The sequence below is a fragment of the Anas acuta genome, chromosome 19 (assembly GCF_963932015.1).
Source record: "Anas acuta chromosome 19, bAnaAcu1.1, whole genome shotgun sequence".
Lineage (NCBI taxonomy): Eukaryota > Metazoa > Chordata > Aves > Anseriformes > Anatidae > Anas > Anas acuta.
In genome coordinates this window covers 4,989,470-5,007,352 of record NC_088997.1, presented here as the reverse complement: position 1 = coordinate 5,007,352, position 17,883 = coordinate 4,989,470, and the positions used below count along the sequence as shown (strand labels likewise).

General features: G+C 67.5%; 2 protein-coding genes across 4 annotated transcripts in view; both read right to left on the bottom strand.

The window, feature by feature from the left end:
* The window catches only part of PHF12 (PHD finger protein 12), a 30,857-nt gene extending 27,953 nt beyond the window's left edge, over window positions 1-2,904 (bottom strand). For both annotated transcript variants that reach the window (XM_068655546.1, XM_068655547.1), the window contains exons 1-2: window positions 2,394-2,904; window positions 1,803-1,984 (exon numbers count right to left, since the gene is read on the bottom strand). In XM_068655546.1, coding sequence (XP_068511647.1) covers window positions 1,803-1,984; window positions 2,394-2,459 — 248 coding nt within the window. In that variant the 5' untranslated portion in view covers window positions 2,460-2,904. The remainder of the gene's footprint in view (window positions 1-1,802; window positions 1,985-2,393) is intronic.
* A 1,270-nt stretch (window positions 2,905-4,174) lies between these two features.
* On the bottom strand, window positions 4,175-17,419 carry SEZ6 (seizure related 6 homolog). Of its 2 annotated transcripts, none has more exons than XM_068656068.1 (17): window positions 10,432-10,640; window positions 9,589-10,152; window positions 9,385-9,518; window positions 8,548-8,740; window positions 8,073-8,258; window positions 7,816-7,984; window positions 7,214-7,380; window positions 6,937-7,131; window positions 6,535-6,673; window positions 6,241-6,437; window positions 5,966-6,160; window positions 5,688-5,879; window positions 5,389-5,586; window positions 5,263-5,301; window positions 5,032-5,152; window positions 4,828-4,930; window positions 4,175-4,331 (listed from the first exon to the last, which is right to left on the bottom strand). In XM_068656068.1, exons 1-17 carry the CDS (start codon window positions 10,616-10,618, stop codon window positions 4,302-4,304), a joined length of 3,009 nt encoding a protein of 1,002 aa, XP_068512169.1. In that variant the 5' UTR covers window positions 10,619-10,640; the 3' UTR covers window positions 4,175-4,301. The 2 variants fall into 2 exon arrangements, with proteins under 2 accessions (XP_068512169.1, XP_068512171.1); XM_068656070.1 differs by lacking the exon at window positions 10,432-10,640 and adding an exon at window positions 17,276-17,419 and having other exon boundaries at window positions 4,225-4,347.
* Between the last annotated feature and the right edge of the window lie 464 nt (window positions 17,420-17,883).

The window sequence follows — 17,883 nt, the reverse complement described above, 5'->3', positions numbered from 1 at the left end:
ACTGAACAGACTCGTTTACAGCCGAGGTTAACCAGGATCCAGAGCCAACCAAGAAACTTTGCAGCCTTCGTGACAGGTCTCCCATCTCAAAATCTAACATCCTAGCCTCAGCGAGAGAAAACTCAGGATGTGTTCGAGAGTATCTGAAAGCAAACGCCACGTTTTAACCAAACACACCCAAAATAAGGAGGAAAAACCTTAAATTAAAGCCCACCGAGACGGTCGGATGAAAAAAAAACCTTGGTGCCATTCTAGCAAGCGCGGAGGATGTGCAGCACCAGCAGCAGCACTTCCCCGGGGCAGGAGGGATGATGTCATGGCTGCTACAGCATTGTCGGGTGAGCCTGGCCCTGCGCTGCTAACGGGACACTCCCTGCACGGCTGCGGCCGCACGCTCAACCTCCCCGGTATCAGCAATCCCTTTAATAAGTGCTCAGAGACCTGCAATTAGCATAGAAACACGGCATAACCACCAAGCAAAAAAATAATAGGAGAAAAAAAAAAGAGACAGCTGGAACAGGGCAGCAAACAAAGCTCCAAAGCATGAAAGAGAGAAAGGAATGCGGTTAAAAAAAAATCTCCCCTAAGGAAGAATCCTCCGTGCGCCCGAGCTCCAGCTGTTTGACTCGCCCCGCTCCCTCCTCCACCCCGTTTTCCCCGCTCTGCCTGCGCCCGTTTCGCACCAGCCACCAGCCCCGTGGCAACTGTTGAGCAGCCTCTGCCCCACCTGGGCTCTCCTCCCCGCGCGGGAGAGGAGAGAAACTTCGGGGCTGGGAAAAAAGTTCAGGTGCTTTTTCTCCTCCGCCGTCAGGCTTTTGTGCGGACCCGGTGCCCTCCTCCCCGCTGCAGCCTCGCAAACCGCCTCCGCACGCGCACCTCCGCGCCACGGCCCCGAGATTTGCATGCAGGAAAAAATAAAAAAAAGCTCAAAAAAAATAAAAAAAAGCTCTGCCTTTTTATCAACAAAGCCGCACCGACTCCGGGCACGGAGAAGAGCCGGCCGCCCCCCAAAATCCACGGCGCTTGGATGAGCCAAGCAGGTCTCCGGAGTCAGGAGGAAGGCAAAAAAAAAGGAGGGAAAGGAATAAGCCGGGCCAATTTTTAAACTCCGCAGGCCCGGATTTCCACGGAGGGGGAGGAAAAGGGAAGGTATTTGCGCCGTTGAGCTACCCGGCGAGGGCCGCGAGGGTTGGGGAGTCATATATGCAGCCAAAATGGCGCTGAGAATAAAAATATAATTTAAAGGAAGGTCGCCATATTGTAAACAGTGAGGCAGGGAGACACAGAGGCAGCAACCTCCATTATTCCCAGCAGCTGCAGCAGCACGGAAGCGCCGGGAGAACGTCAGGCCCCGCGCGGGGGGGAGACGCGGCCGCGGCTTCCACCCCACATCCCGGGGGGGCTGGAGACCCCCGGGGGGCGTCCCCCTAGGGGGTGAGGGGTGAGGAGGGGAGGCCGAAGGCCCCGCGGGGAGGCGGCAGGGCTGGCGCGGGCAGGAGCAGCCAGGCTGAGGCCTCGCCGCTCCTCGGGGCCTCTCGGCACAAAAAGAAAAGAAGCTGGAGGTGCCCTGGGGGGTGTCGCGGTGGCTGCCCCCCAAAAAAAACACAGAGGGGGTGCTGCCTTCGTGCTGTGGATCTCCCAAAGGGGTTTCATTCCTCCTTGATTTTTTTAAGGTTGGCCTCCCGGCCCCGTTTGGCCCTGCTGGATCTAACGGGGAGCTGCCGGAGGAGGAGGAGGAGGAGGAGGGAGGGAAGGACGTGGAGGGGGATGGAGGAAGGCAGCGACGGCGGCGGGAGCCTTACCAGCACTGGAGGTGGAAGGCGGCGGGGCAGTGGTCGCAGCAGAGCAGGTCCCCTCCTTCCTTGCAGCTATCGCAGCTGTCGTGGTTGGTGGCCCTGCCGCTCCGCCGGGGCTCCTTCTCGGGCCTCCTGCTCTTCTTCTCCCCGTCCTCGCTCTTGGGGGGAGCCAGCAGGGCCTGGATTTGCTGCGTGCACGCACACAACACACACAGAGAGACACAAAAACCCCCAGCGGGGCTCTCAGGGGCTGCTCCACACCCCAACCCCACCCCCCCCCCTCAACCCCACGACCCCCAGCACCCCCCCCACCCCCTCCACCCTTCTCCTTGCCTCAAGGGGGGGGGGGATGGCGGCGGCCGGGCCCGCCCTGCGCCCTGCAGGGGCCTCTCCCGGGGGCTGGGCGAGCCGCCGCCTTCCCTCCACACTTCCTTCTATGGCCACAGGGCTTTTTTTTTTTTAATTTTTAATTTTTAGGGGGGGGTCCCCGTGTGTGTCCACCCCAGTGTCTGCAAGCGGGGCCCGGTGTCTGTGCCCCCCCCCCCTTCCTTCATCCTCCTCCTCCTCCTCCTCCTCCTCCCGCCGGCCGGGCCTCACCTCCATCAGCCCCCCGGAGGTGTCCAGGTCGTAGACGATCGTCTTGGTCTCCATCTTCTCCCACATTCAGCCAGCCCCGGGAGCGGCCCCCCCCGCCCCGAGCCCTCACACACACACACACACACACACACACACACACACAGAGCACCGGGCAGGCGGACAGCAACCGGAGAGGAGCAACCGGGAGAGGAGAGAGGGCACCGTGAGGAGAGGGCACCGTGAGGGGAGCCCCCCCCCCCCCTTGCCCAGCGGCCTCGGCCCTACCCCACGGGCCTCCGCGCTCCGCCCGCCGCCGTCCTCCTCCTCCTCAGCACCCAGCCGGGCCCGGGGGCGGCTGCGGGGGGCCGGCCGCCCTCTGCCATCACCGTCACAGCGCGCAGGGCTCGGGGGCTGAGGGGATTTTTGGGGTGTGGGGGGAGCGGCCCCGGCCCCAGCAGCGCCCCCGGCTCCGCTCCGCACCCGCCCGGGCCCCGCCGCCGCCGCCGCCCCCCGCGCACGCGCAGCCCGCGCCTCACCGCCCCCCCCCCCCCCCCCCTCACACTGCGCATGCGCGGCCCGCGCCGCCGCCGCCACCGCCTCCCGCCCGCCCGGCGGAGGAAGGGGGTGGGGACTGCGCATGCGCGGCGCTCGCCCCGCCTCTTTTTCCCGCCCACCCGGCTCGCCCCGCCTCTTTTCCCGCGCAGGCGCGGCGCATGCGTAGCGGGGGGAGAAGGAGGGTGCGCGCGCGCAAGCGCGTGGCCGCCGGCACGTTCGCGGTGACGTCACGGCGCGGGGTTTGGCGCGCCTGACGTCACCGCGGCGCGGGCCCCGCCTCTTAAAGGCGCAGAGCACCTGGAAAATGATGGGGGGGGGCACACAGGGGGTGGGGGCTGGGGGGGGGGGGGGAGCAGCGTGGGGAGCACCCAGGGGTGCTGCAGGGTGTTTCCTAGGGTGGGGGGCGCCGTGCACAGCCCGGGGGGGCGTTATAGGGCCCTGGGGGGGTGTTATAGGGTGGTGGGTGCCCCCCACCCCCACCCCAGGGACCCCCCCCATTACCCCAGGGACCCCCCCCACGACCCCCAGTGCCCCCCCCCCAGCTCAGCACCACGCTGGGATTTCTTCTAAAACACCGCTTTTTTTATTAATGAACCGACCAAAAGATGAGGGGGGGGCTCCTCTGAAAAGGGGGGGGGGGGGCACACACCCTATGTGACACCCCCAGCCCCTTGGGGGGGGGGGGGGCACACAGGGACACAGCCAGGCCCGGTGCCCCCCTGCCCACCCCAGGGCTGGGGGGGGGGGGCAGATCTGGCCCCATAGGGTGCCAGGACGTGCGGTTTGGGTTTTTTTTTTTTTTGGGGGGGGGGGACACGGGGACACCCCCATGGGTGCCCCCCATCCCCCGGGAGGGTGAAGCAAGCAGAGGGGGGGGGGGACACCAGGAGGAGGGGGGGGCAGCATGCTGGGGGCACCAGGGTCAGGAGGGGGATGGGGATGGGGTGGGGGCACCCTGAGCCCCCCCCTCGTGTCCCCCCCCCCTTTAGGACACCCCATTACCTTGCTGGCTGCCCCCCCACACCCCCCATGGCACTTTCAGGCTGCCCCCCGGGGACCCCTGCCCATCCCTGGGGGCTCCCCACAGCCTCGCGCCCCCCCCTGCCCCATTTGGGGGGCGTCCTCCATCACTGGGGAAATTGGGGGGGGGGCTCAGCACCCCCTGCCCACCCCCAGCAGGGGGGTCAGGGGGGGCTGGGGGAGACCCCACGGGGGTCTCGGAGGGGTTGGGGTGGCGGGGAGGTTGGGGGGGGGCTCCCGCTGGGGGGGCTCCTTGCGGGAGGTGTGCCTGGCCCCATAGAGGGAGGGGTTATGGGGGGGGGGGGCAGCAGGCACGGGGGGGGGGGGCTCAGGAGGGGGCTGCGGCACCCCGGGCTAGATGGACACCTCGTATTCCCTCGTCTCCTGCAAAGGAAACAGACTGCGAGGGGTTGGACACCCCCTGGTGCTGCGGGGTGCCCGGGGTGGGGGGGAAACGTCTCCCACCCTATATGGTCCCGGGGGGGGGGGGGGGCACATCCCGTGGGCACCTTGTCCTATAGAGCCCAGTCCTGGGCACATCCCACCCCTACAGGGTCCCTGAGACATAAATCCCATCCCATACATCTCCCTGGGGCTGAAAATCCCCCCCACACACACACTCCCTAAGACCCACATCCCACCCTATAATGCCCCGGGGGATGCCCACCCACCCCATACCCCTCCCCGAGCCCCCCCTATCCCACCCCACTCATTCCCCAGGGGGGTGCGCGGACTCCTGGCCGCACGCCCCCTGTGCGCACCCCTTGGGGACACTCCTGGGGGGGTCCCCAGGGCGCACGATCCCCCCTTATCCATGGTCCTGGGGGGGTGGGGGGGGCGCAGACCCCCTGGATATTGGGGCGGGGGGGCCGGTTCTTACTCCGGTCTCGTAGGTGGGGTTGTCAAACGCCGACTCCACGGTGATGTGGTCGTAGGGGTGCGAGCCGGAGAGGGGCAGCTGTAGGGCCGGCTTCCCCTGGAGCCTACGGGGAGACAGAGCCAAAGGGGGGGGGGACAATGGAGGGGCTGGGAGCATGGGGGGGGGCTCGTATGGGTTGTGGGGACCCCCCCGGTGGGCACTCACTTGGAGAAGTAGAGGTAAACGCCTGCGATGAGCAGGGCCACCACCAGCACGGGCAGGAAGACGGCGATGGCCACATTGGTGCCCTCCAGCGCCGGCCCCGACGGCACAGCCTTGGCCACGGCTGCCCCCAGGGGGGGGGGAGAAGAGGAGGAAAGGGGGGAGCTCAGCATGGGGGGGGGCACTGCACCCTAGCACCCATGGGTGCCCCAGCACGCCCCCGCTTCCCCTTACCATCCAGGTTGCGGTTGCTGTAAAACTCATCGTAGGAGGCTGCAAAAGGAGCTGGCGTCAATGGGGAGAAGTTTTTTGGGGGGGGGTCCTCGGGGGTGTTGGGGCAGGGGGTGGGGGTCCGCTCACCCGCTTTGCAGATGGGGGGGGAGCCGCTCCAGCGCGAGGGGTGGCCGGGCAGGCAGCGCAGGCTGCCCTCGCCCAGCAGCGCCCGGCCGGAGGCACAGGAGAAGCGCAACGTGGCCCCCGCCGGGTACAGCCGCCGCTCGGGGCTCTGCCGCCCGCCCGCGGGCACGCCGGGGTTGTGGCAGGGCTCGTACGCCTCCGCTGCGAGGGCAAGGGCACGGCCACGTCACCACCCGCTCGTCCAAACCCCCCCCCCCTTGGGTGCACACCGGCCCCCCAAGGGGGTGCGCCCCCCGACTCACGGATGCACTTGGGCAGGCGGTCGCTCCATTTGGGGCCCCCCGAGGCGCGGTCGTGGCAGGTGAGGAGCCCGGCGCCCGCCAGCACGTAGCCCTTGTCGCAGACGAAGCGCACGGTGGCCCCCACCGGGAATTTGGGGCTGGAGACCACCCTGCGGCTGTGCTCGGCGTCCCCGGGGTCCCGGCAGGTGGTGACTGCGGGTGGAAAGGACGGGGAGGTGAGGGTGGGAGAGGGATGGGGTGGCGAGGAGGGGACACGGGGGGCGCGTGGCCCCGCTCACCCCGCTCGCAGGAGGGGAGGTCGCCGCTCCACGTCAGGTCCCAGTGGCACATGAGGAGGTCGGTGCCGGCCAGCTCGAAGCCAGGGTAGCAGTGGAAGGTGACGACGGTGCCGTGCAGCAGCTCGGGCTGCGAGGCCGTCTTCCAGCCGTTGGCGATGTCGGGCAGCTCGGGGCACGTGTCGTTGCGCGGCACCTCTGCGGGGACAGCGGGGTGAGAAGGGGACGGGGACGGGGACGGGGAGGACGCCGAGACCCCTCCCCGCCGCGGGGCGCACCGGAGAAGTGGATGACGAAGCCCTGCCGGTAGGCGAAGACACCGGCACCGGGGTCGGACTGGAACTGGATGGTGACATCGGCGCTGGAGGCGAAGAGCTTGAAGCGGCCGCGGGCGCCCGTGTACTGGCCCAGGATGCGCGCCGTCAGGTCATCCCCGTCGTAGAAGGTGAGCACGTCCCCGGCACCCAGCCGCAGCCTGGGGGGGACACGGAGGGGCGTGGGTGTCCCCCCTCCGCCACACACACACAACCCTCCTGGACTCATCCCCGTGCCGCGGAGCCCCCCGCACTCACACGCGGACGTCCAGCATGACGCGCTTGTCCTCCTCCACGTGCAGCCCCCAGATGCAGTCCTGGCCCTTGCCGTATGCCTCCGGCCAGTTGGGTGACAGCACCACGCCGGCCGCGTCCGTCAGCTCCCCGCTGCACACCGCTGCGGGCGCACGCCGGGCTCGGCACCACCGTGGGGGCACTCGCCACAGCGCCCACCGTGGCTCCCCCCAGCTCCAGCACCCCCTTTGGCACCCCAAATCTAGCACCCAGCATCGTGGCACTCACCTCCAGCACGCGCCGTGCCGCGGTGGCTCCACCACCCGTGGTGACCCATCCCCATCTCCAGCACCCGCTGCGCCCCCAGCTCCGTCCCCCCCGGGTCCAGCACCCACAGCCCCCCGTCCCCCCGTCCCCGGTGCCCACCGCGGCACGCCGGCTCCGTCTCGTTCCACTGCGGGTCGCTGGGGTCGACGCACTCGATGATGGTGGAGCCCTGCTCCAGCGTGTAGCCAGGGTCACAGCTGAACTCCACCGTGGTGCCCACCGGGTACCGGGGGTCACTGGCCGTGAAGTTCCCGTACTTGACGAAGGGCTCATAGCAGTGCCCCTGCTCGAAGGCTGCGGGCACACGTGCAGAGGTCTGTGGGGTCCTGGGGGGTTGCCCAGGTGCCTCCCCCTCCCCGTGACCCCCACCCCGTACCCTCGTAGCGCAGCGCCATGCCCGCGGCGGCCCCGCTGCTGTCGGTGGTGAGCTCCACGAAGAAGTGTCGGCCGGTGCTGAGCAGCCCCTCGATGGGCAGGTACTCCACCTCGTAGGAGTCGTACACCGGAGGTGCCTCCACGTTGTTCCCGTTGCGGATGATGAGCCTGGTGAGGCGCGGGAGGGTCAGGGCGCTGCACCCGACCTTGGGCATGGCCAACGGTGCCCATCCTTGGACGTGGCCAACGATACTGACCCTAGGACATGGCCAACGGTGCCCATCCTTGGATATGGCCAACGGCACTGACCCTAGGACGTGGCCAACAGCACCCATCCCTGATCACGGCCAACGGCAGCCAGCCTTGAGTGTGCCCAATGGTCCCCACCCCCTGGTATGGCCAACGGTACCTTTGAATATGGCCAAATATCATGGAACTTGGCCAAGGACACCCATCCTTGGATATGGCCAACAGCACCCATCCTTGAGCACGGCCACCATCACCTCTCCATCAGCAAGGCCGACCCCTCCCATCCCCTCGCATGGCGCGGGGCTGTCCCGAGGTGCCCCCTCTCCCCCTCTCCCACCCCGTGCGGACCCAAACCTGTCATCATCCTCGGCCAGCGAGACCTTCTCGAAGTGGAGGTGCAGGCGGTGGCCGACGGGCGCCTCCAGCAGCCAGTGGCAGGTCAGGTTGTTGCTGTAGTTCCCGGGGAAGCCGGGAGAGACCACGCGTCCCACCGTGGCGTTACGGATGGCCCCGCCGCACGCCGCTGCGGGACGGGCACGGGTGGTCAACGGGGTGCTTGGGTGGCACCGGCCGCATCCCCGTGCGGGGCTCAGCCATGCACCGGGGCTCACCCATGCACTGGGGCTCGCGGGCGCTCCAGAAGGGCCGGGTGGCGTTGCGGCAGGTGAGCAGGCGGGCGCCCTGCAGCTGGTAGCCCGCGGCGCAGCGGAACCGGGCGTCCCCGCCGGGGTGCAGGCTGCTGACCGAGACGTCGCCGAAGGCGGGCCGCGAGGGGAAGGGGCAGCTCAGCAGGTAGGCTGGGGGCGGGTGGTGGTGTTACGGGGCAGGACAGACCCCCCTCCGGACCCCAAAATGGGGATCCCGCACCCAGCCCTCAGCCCCAGCCCCTTGCGTATTGGTGATGTTGCTGATGGTGCTCAATGAGGGCGTAATTTCTCGTGCTAATTAGCTCTCCGTTAGCGCACCTGCTTAACCCGGCGGCGGCACGGATCGCCGTGCTGCAAATTGGTGCCACACCAAGAGGGGAACCCCAGGGGGACAGGCAGCACCCCGCGGGGTGTCAGCAGTCCCGGCAGCACCCCGTACCTTGGTAGTGGAAGCGGTAGGAGCCGGGGCTGGCGGGCTGGGGGCTCTGGAAGCGCAGGGTGAGCAGGTTGGCGGGGCTGCGGATGACCTGGCCCCGCAGCAGGAAGGACTCGTTGGCCAGCACTGCGGGCTCCAGCCCCGCCGCGCTCTCCACCGTCAGCGTCTCGCCCTCGGCCAGGCTGATGTTGTGCACCTTGGGGGGGGGGGGAACGACACGAGGGGGGTGTCACCGCGCTCCCTGGCAGCGGGATCTCCCGCGGTCGATAGCGCGCCGGAGCTTGTCCGCGCGGGGCAGCGCCTTTCAAACACGGTTAGCGCCGCCGTAAATCTCCCCGTGGCACGTGGAGCAGCAAGAGCCCAGCCAGAGCCCTGCGGCACGGCCGGGCCCGCGGCAGCCAGGCGTGTGCTCCAGCACTCCGGAGCAATTTGCTGTTAATGATGTTAATTAAGCAGCGCTGTGCGGTGATGAACGGCGGCACTGGCAAGCGCGGCTCGGCGAGCTGGGGGCTGAGCGCGGAGCAGCAACCCCGCGCTGCTGCCTGCTGCTTGCAGGAGGCTTTTGGCGATGCCAGATTGGGTCGATGCCGTCGTTAATTAAATCCTAGATTGCTTCTTCGTCAACAGGTGCCAGCCGTGGCAGCCGACAGCCACGGGGCATCGCGCCAGCCCCGTGCACCCACGTCTCTGCTCTGGAGCCCGAGGGTGGGAGATGCCCTGAGCTGTTTCTCCTGGGACAGTGGCACAGGGATGGGGACAAGGACAGGGACAGGGCTCTCTGCGCCCTGTAGGGCCACGCATGGAGACAGGGACTCACACCCTGTGCCACCCGCAGCTCACCTTGATCTCCACGCCATAGCCAGGGTAGACGGAGATGGTGTAGGTGCAGTCCAGGCTGCTGTCATACGGGGCACCGGCCGGCTCTGGGGACACCAGCCAGCCCTCGGGGCCCGCCAGCGTCCGGTTGCACGGGGCTGGTGACAAGGAGACCCCCGCATCAGCCCCGTGTCGCCCCGACCCCCCAATCTCCCTCCCGGCGCTCACCTGGCCCCTGCAGCGTGGTGACGGTGGTGGTGGTGATGGTGGAGGTGGTGGTGGTCCCCTCCTCGTCCCCGGACACCCCGGTGCCCCCCGGGGATGTGCCGGGGGTGGTGGGCACCCGGCTGGGGGCTGCGGGGCTCGATCCTGACCCCGCAGTGGGTGAGGGCGAGGGGTCTGCACCCGGCGTGACCCCCCAGGGCTCCCCCCACGGCCCCGGGCGCTCGGCTGGCGTGGTCAGGGGGGCGGTGGGGAAGGCGGCACGGGGCAAGGCGGGGGCACGAGGAGGGGGCCGGGGGGCCGGGGGGCCAGGGGCCGGCCGCAGGGCATCAGCAGGCAGTATGGGGCCGGGAAGGGCGGGCGGGAAGGGCGCCTGGGCCAGGTAATCCTTTTTCAGGAAGGCCTCGTGCAGCAGGTCCTCCAGCAGCGGGTGGTGGTTGAGCAGCTTCAGGGTGGGCGCCGTGCTGACGAAGCGCGCCTCGGCCTCCCGCTCGGCCGGCGTGGGCAGCGCCGTGGGGTCCCCCTCGGCCTCCGAGCTCTCCCCGGCCTTCCCCTGCAGCCCATTGAAGCCTGGGGGAGGAGAGAGAGGGGGGGTGGTGGGGATGTGGTGCGCCACGGGCTGATGCTGCACCGTGGACCGATGCTGCGCCACAGACCAACGATGTGCCTTGGATTAACGCTGCACCACGGACTGATGCTGCACCAGGGACCAAAACTGCCCCAAAAACTGACGTTGCACCACGAACTGATGCTGCACCACGGATTAATGCTGCCCCACAAACCCGTACTGCCCCACAAACCCACACCTCACCACGGTGCCACCCCAAGCACGAGCCCTTCAGTGCGCACCGATGCCGCATGCGGTGCCGCTGCGGTGCCACCCGCACTTTTTGGCCACGCTCCCGGCACAGCGGTGCCGTGCCACGGGGAGGAGAGCAGTGGCAGGGGGACCGAGGGCTGTCGATAAAGCCGATCGCTTTCTCCAGACGCGTTCCTGGGTGAGCAGGGCCTGAGCCAGGGCAGCGAGCGAGCGCATCGACCGCACACAGCAGGGCTCCGCCGCACCTCACCCCAGCGTGCTCTTCACCAGGGCAGCATGGGCAATTAGGGCTTGGCTAATTAACGCACAGCTGGGTCACGCTGCACGTTAAGGGTTGCCCTCCTGTCCTCCGAAATCAGCCCTGCTGGGGGCAGCCCTGGCCTCAGCTTGCCCTCTCCGTGGCAGGGACCCCCCCAGGACCCCCATCCCCATGGTGCAGACGTGCAGGTGGCTGCCACGGGGCCGTCACCGTAGCCCCAAAGCTGGGACCGTGCCCACCAGCACCCCAAAATATGCCAAACCTGACCCCCTCCCTGCTGCCCCACACAGCCCTGAGGACCCCCCCCGGTGCCACCTCCCAGCCCCTTTTGCATCAACACCCAGCTCTGCGAACACCCTAATTAACCAAAACGAGAGCAGGACCTCATCAGCCCTAACGAGCCACCGTGGGGGTCCTGGAGGGGGGGGCTCAGCCCCTATCCCAGCCGTGTTGTGGTGCCGGGGGGGGTGACAGTGACGCTCAGCACCCCGACGTGGCACGGAGCAGGGCGCATGGGCACATCTCGCCGCGCACCGGCGCTGATGACACGATACTGCCAATTACCGGGTAATTAGACTGAGCCGTAGCAGGGCAGGGCCCCGCAAAGATTAATTACTCTGCGACTGCCACTTTTAAGGGACTATTAAGAGACATTAGCTGCGGAGAGCAGCGTGGGGGGAGCCGCTGGGTGCTGCAGCTGTCCCCAGCACCACGTCACCCTGTCCCCGCGTGTCCCCCCGGCTGCCCAGGGGGGTGAGCGCCCAGCCACAACGCCTCCGCGAGGTTAAGCTGCCCCCCGGCACTGCCAGAATTATTTTCTAATAGGATCCATTTATTAGAACATAAAAGTTAATGAGTTTATATTGAAGGGCGCCAAAAATCCCTTTTAGGCTTTTATAGCAGATCGGCGCCCCGGGCCTGGTCCCGTGCTGCTCGTGAGCTGTCCCACGCAGCAAACGGGGGCGCTGGGGCACAGACATCCCCCCCCAAACCCTTCACACCCCCTGCCCACAGCCTGTCACCTGCTCAGGGTGCTGGGGGCACGGTGGCACGTGTCTGGGGCCATAACACCACGGTGTTCTGGTGACATGGGATGCTCGTGGTGCCACGAGGATGTTTTGGGTGCCACTAGGGTACCACAAGGATGCTCCAGGTGCCAGAGGATGCTCTGGGTACCAGGGGATGATTTGGGGTACCACAAGATCCTCTGGGCACCAGGGGATGCTCCTGACCCTCGGAGGACACCAAGCACTGGGGGGCACCGCCGAAAACCAGAGTGAGCCCAGATGCCACCACCGTGCCCCTCAGGCACCGCAGGGATTACAACCTCCACCTCCGCAGACGTCTCTAAGCCGCTTATCCCCAGTGACCGTGCCACGGCTCCATCCCTCCCGGGTCCCCAAGGTGGCTGGGGACTGGTGACAAAGGGACCTCTGCTACCCAGCACCCACCACCCTGGGGCCTGGTGCTGTCAGGGAGGGCCGAGACCCTTCCAAAGGGGCCGTTCCGCCCCCTTGGGTGCCCTCTTGGCATGCAGGGCACGTGGCTGCGGCTGGGCCGGGGTCCTAATCCGTCACATCGGCTTTGCCGGGCGGGAGTCTATTAACGGCGGCCGCGAGCCGGAGAGATGCTGGAGACTAATCCGTCTGCGGCGGGCGGCCGCCCCCCCCGGCAGAAATCAATCGCGGCTGGTGTCGCAAATAAATAAATAAGCAGGCACGCAGCCGCCCGGGGAGCGCCGATCGATACGGCCGGCGAATAAAGCAATAACACAGCGCCCGGCAAAGCAGCCGGGATGGGGCCAGATGCTCGGCTGCCCCCGGCACCGGCCCTGCGCCCTGCCTCAGTTTCCCCATCCTGGGGGTGCTGGCGCCCAGCCGGGGCGCAGGATCGGTGCAGGGAGCTGGGATCGCCGCCCGGAGCGAGGGCAGGGGCCGTGGACGTGTAGGAGCCGAGGTTTATTTTCCAATTTAAAACCAATCTGGCTTTGCCCCCGTGGCCAGGGCTGGCAGCTGTGATGAATGAGCTGTCAGGCAGCCGGCGCCACGCTCAGCACCCCGCGGTCCCCAGACAGCCTCCCCCAGTCCCCAGACACCCTCCTGCGGTCCCCAGCCACCGCGGGCACGTGCGGTGCCACCGGACTGAGCATCTCAAGCCGCGGGGACGTGCCTGACCGATGGCAGCTCCCCATCTGTGCCACCTGCCTCGGTGTCCCCAGGGATGGAGACGTGGCACGGGGACTGGGACGCCCTCCTGGGTGCCCAGGAGCAGGCAGGGATGGGCACCCGTGGGTGGGCGCAGGCAGCACCAGGATGCAGGTGGGTGGCACACGAGCACGGATAGGGGTGGGTGGGCGCACGCAGACGGCACGTGGGTGCAGGTGGGCACCACCCTGGTGCCTCCACAGCCAAAACAAGGCTGCTGTCCCCTCTCCAGGGAGGTGACAAGCAGCGACAGAACCCGGTGCAGCAGCAGGGGACACACGAGGGGGCAGCCCCCGGGGACACCGTGGGCGAGCGCGGCTTCCAGCCCCGGCAGCTGGCGGCACAGCCCGGCTTTAATATTCATGGTGGCGCTCGCAGGGAAGCGTTTGACCTTGTATGTTTTGCGATTCTCCTTGAATTGAACAGTCATTTACCCGCTGACACATGTCACATGTCGCCGCAGTCGGTTCCCCGGAGCATCGCGGCCGAGCCGCCCGCTGACATCCAACCGCGCCGCCGGCACGCGCCGCCACCCAGCCCACAGCACCCAGCCTGGGGGCTCCAGGGGGGGGCCCAGCCTGGCCCCTTCCTTCTTGGTGACCCCAAATTTAGGCCACTGATGCGTTGAGACCCCAGGGAGATGGGTGCCCTGGGTCGTGGTGCCCCCATCCTCTCCGTGCCGCCCTCGCTCCCCGCGCCCCCGGTCCCTGCGCCCCCACTTCCCCGCGCTCCCCGCGGCGCTAATGCATTTGTACGGCGATTTCCACGAGCAGCAGCGATGATAAATTGCACGTCTGCTGCTATTTCGGACCTGATCGCTGTCGCCACGCACGCCGGCGGAGCCAGCCAGCCTCGTGGCAGCGTTTCCCCCCTCCCCGTGCGCACAGAGCCCGGAGCAGCCCCCCCCCGACCCCGCAGCTGTGTGCCAAAATCCCTATCACAGCCCCCCCGTGCCACCCTGGGGTGCCAGCCCCATCCGCTGGGGTGCCAGGCTGAGCTCGGGGCTGCACGGGGCAGCCTCGGTGCTGTGCACAGATGACGTTTTTGCTCCAATTTTTGTGTCCCCCCCCCCAGCTCCCAGCTCTGCTCCTGCTGCCAGCGATCAGAACCGAAAGGCGGCGGCGCTCAGCGCATGGAACCCGCTCCTGGGGCTCCCCGTTCGGCTGCTCGGCCCCGACAGCCTCCCCGCAGCCAAAACCCAGCCCCAGCACCATGGGGACGCTTCTGGGGGTGCCAAACCTCCCCCTATCCCCCCCACCAACCCCTCAGGATCTTCCCCCCCCATATCATAGAGCCCCACACCCTTCCCGGCGCCCCATCACCGCTCTGTTTGTGTAGGGCCTACACTAACAGCAGAGCCACCCAGCTCGGGCTGGAAGCCACCGAGGACGGATGCCACGGCCACCCCCAGGGGACCACAGCGGCTGGGGACAGCCAGAGCCCCCCCCCCCCCCGTTTGGGGACAGCCCCCGCACGGCGCCGGCTGATCTGGCATTTCAAGCACCTCTCTCCATTTTCACAGGGTCACAGCGGCGCTCGCGCGGCTGATTAATATTTGATCCCTTCAGAGCAGCTCGTTACTGCATTTAAATTATATCCGTAATAACCCCCAGCGGCACGGCGAGCGGGCTGAGAGGGCCCGACGCGTCCCCAGCACCAGGACGCCGCGCCACGGCCACCGCCACCGCGGGGAGCACGGGGCCGGGTCCCAGCGGGGAGCTTGGGGACACCCCCGGCCCCCCTCCAGGAGCCCTCTGGGGAGCAGAACCCCGGCACGAGGAAGGGATCCGGGCGCTCCCGAGCCACCGCCGCCGCCTGTTACTGGAGAGAATCCATTACCTCCCTGGTTATAGGCAGCTTTCAGAGGCAATCTTTCAATTGTGCGCATTTAAAGAATTGATTGGAAGCTAAATTATCCTCTCCTGCCGGATCCACCGGAGACACAACTTCATCCACCTCCCCGGGGGCAGCCGCCTGCGCCCCCCCCCGAAGCCCCCAGCCCACCCCGGGCACTGCACAGCACCCGACGGCCCCGGCGAGCCCCGTGCCAGCCTGGGGGGTCCCCAAAACATCCGAAGAGGGTGTCCCCATGCCCTTGCCGTGCCCTTCGCAGCGCACAGCCTCCTGGCACCCTGCGGCAGCGCCGTGCCCGGTGCGGTGCCCAGCGCCGGCTCCATCCCCGGTGAGTTTCCAATTGAGGGGTTGCCGCTGGCCCAGCCACGCTCGCCGTCCCCGTGGGGCACCCCAGCCCCGCTTAAGAGCATTATCCAGATAATCCCGGCCTGGCAGCTCGGCGGCGTGGCGGTGATGCACTCCTCCAAGGCACGCAGGGGAGGAGAGCGCGCTCGGTTAATTACCGAAGCAGATGCTCGCTCGCTTCCTTCCCCGGCCGCCTCCTCGCACGCAAAGCCCCTCCGGGGGGGGGCACAAAGACCCCCCCCCAGCAGGCACGCACACAGACTGCAGGTCCCCAAAACGCGTCGCTACCGGGTGTGCCTTGCTGAGGATGGATGGAGCAGCAGAGCCGGGGGGCACCGCCAGGCCCTGCGCCCCCCCAGCCTCGATCCACACCGCCCGTCTTTGCTCCTAGGACCCCTCCTCACAAGCTGGACCCTTCAGCGTGGCAAAAAAAAACCTCCAAAATCCAGGCTGAGCAGGTTTCAGAGCTCGGGTGCTGCGGGGAAGGCGGGATGGAGCCGTGCCCTGGTACCGCAGCCGCTCGCTGCGGCAGCGCCACGGAGCTGCCCCGGTGGGCACCGGGGAGGGGGGAGCCAGGGCTGCTCCCAGGAGGGGACAGCACGGGGGGGGCTGGCAGGAAGGGGACAGGGTCAGACCCTTCCTCACCACCACCTGAGAGCATCTCCAATCCCCCGGCCTGGCTGAGGGCCCCAAGCCCCCATCCCCGTGCCTCCTGTCCCCGTGCCACGTCCCCACCACGCACCGGCCCCGATGCCGAGCCAAGGCCACACCGAGCGTGGCAGTGCCACAAAAGTCAGTGCCAGGCTGGGACCCCCACCTAACAGGGATTTTTTTTGGGGGGGCTGACCCCACAGGCAGCCCCCAGCCCCGACACCACATCGAGGGGGGCACAGGGCGGATGGGACCCCACCGCTCCCAGCCCCGGGAAGAGCTCAGCACCTCCCAGGGCATCCCTACCTCTACGGCTCGGGGAAATACACATGCGGAGTTTAATTAACTTTATTGATATTCAGAAATTAGGGGACTGACTGGAGGTAATTGCTCATTAGAAATCATTAAACTGACACGGCAAGCACCAGCCTCCCTCCGGGGAAATCCTGCCCTACCCAGGGCCCCCTCTCCTAGGACAGAACCAACCCCAAACAGAGCCAGGGACGCGACCCCCCTGCATCCCTGCAGCCCCCCCCATCAGGACAGGGCTCCCCACAGCCTCACCCCAATTTTCACCCCACGGGGGGGTCCCCCTACATCCCCAAGAGGAATGGGGCCAGGCCAGCAGCTTTGGGGTGGTTTGGCGAGCCGGGAATAGCAGCGGGCACGGGGCCACGGCGTCCTTCCCGGCTGGGCTCGGCGGCCAGATGGGAGTTTATGTAACTCCCCGCACGGCTGCTCCCTGCGGCTGGCTCCTCCACGCAGCCTGCACCCCACGGGGATGTGCCCCCCAACGGGGACAGACCCCCCCCTTGGGGACAGACCCCCTCACCAGACCCCCATCGCTTGCGCCGTGCCGGATCAGGGCACCCCAAAGCTTTCCGGCTCCCCTATTTTTTATTTTTTTGGGGTGGGGGGCTGCCGAGCTGCATGGTGGTGAAGGTGCCCGCACCCATGGGTGGTTTTAGGGCTGGTGAGGTGGGGGGGGGACGCGGGTGGTGGTCCCCCCCCTGGGAAAAGCCACCCCCTGCCCTTCCCCACCGCCCTCCCCGCACCTCGGGGTCACCCCAAGCGATGCAGCAACCAAAAAGCCCCCCCACCAACACCCCCCCACATCCTCCCCCAGCCCCACAGCGGGGTCTGCACGGAGGGAGCAGACCCCAATGGGGCGTAGCCTGCCCGGGGGGGGGCTGCGAGGAGCGGGTCCCCCCCGGGCGGTGCCAAACCGTGCTCCGTGTATCCATGTACCCCCCCCCACATTTCACACCCCGGCAAAGGGGGGGTGCCACCGGAGCCCACCGGGGGCGGCGTTGCAGGCTGCAAAGCCCCACCGGGGGATATTTTTTTGGGGAAGGGGGGGGACAAGATTACAAGATTTTGGGGGGGGGGGGGGGCGCATAGAGGGTGAGGCTGGAGAGGAGATGGGGGGGGGGGGCTCAAGTTGGCAAAGTTTGGAGCGGGGCCACCGGCACGGGGGGGTGCAGAATGGGTACGGGGGGGTCGTAAAATGAAAGGGGGGGGGTGGTAAAATGTAAAATTGGGGGGGGGGGGGTCTCTTACCGTGCGCGGGGGCGCGGAGCAGCGCGGCGAGCAGCGGCGGCAGCAGCAGCAGCAGCGCGCCCATGGCCGGCGGCGGCAGCACCGCGGACAGCTCCGCGCTGCGGGCGGGGGGGGGGCAACGGGAACCTCCCCCCCCCCTCCATCACCACCACCCATCCCCTCCCCTCCCAACGCCCCGAGTGCGGCGCCCGCCAATCCTGCGGGCTGCGAAAGGGGGGGCTCCTCCCTGCGCCCCCCCCCCCCTTCCCTTCCCTTCCCTTCGCCACCGCCGCCTCCTCCTCCCCGCCCAGCGCCGGGATGCTGGGAGAGGGAGGCTGGGGGAGGGGGGCACCCCCCCAAAAAAAAATAATAAAAAAATATAGAATAATAAAGCCCAGTGCCCCCCCCCCACCCCCATGTTGGTGGGGTGGAGCTATTGAGGGCTGTGGATGGAGAGGGGGAAAGGCAGAGCTGCGCATCGCATCCTCTGTTTTTTTTTTGTTTTTTTTTTTTGTTTTTTTTCTTTTTTCCTCCCCCCCAAGGACCCCCACCCCATCCCAACCTTGCATACCCCCCCCTTCCTCCCCCACCCCTAAATAGCCCCAATTAGGGCCGGGCTCATCACGCCC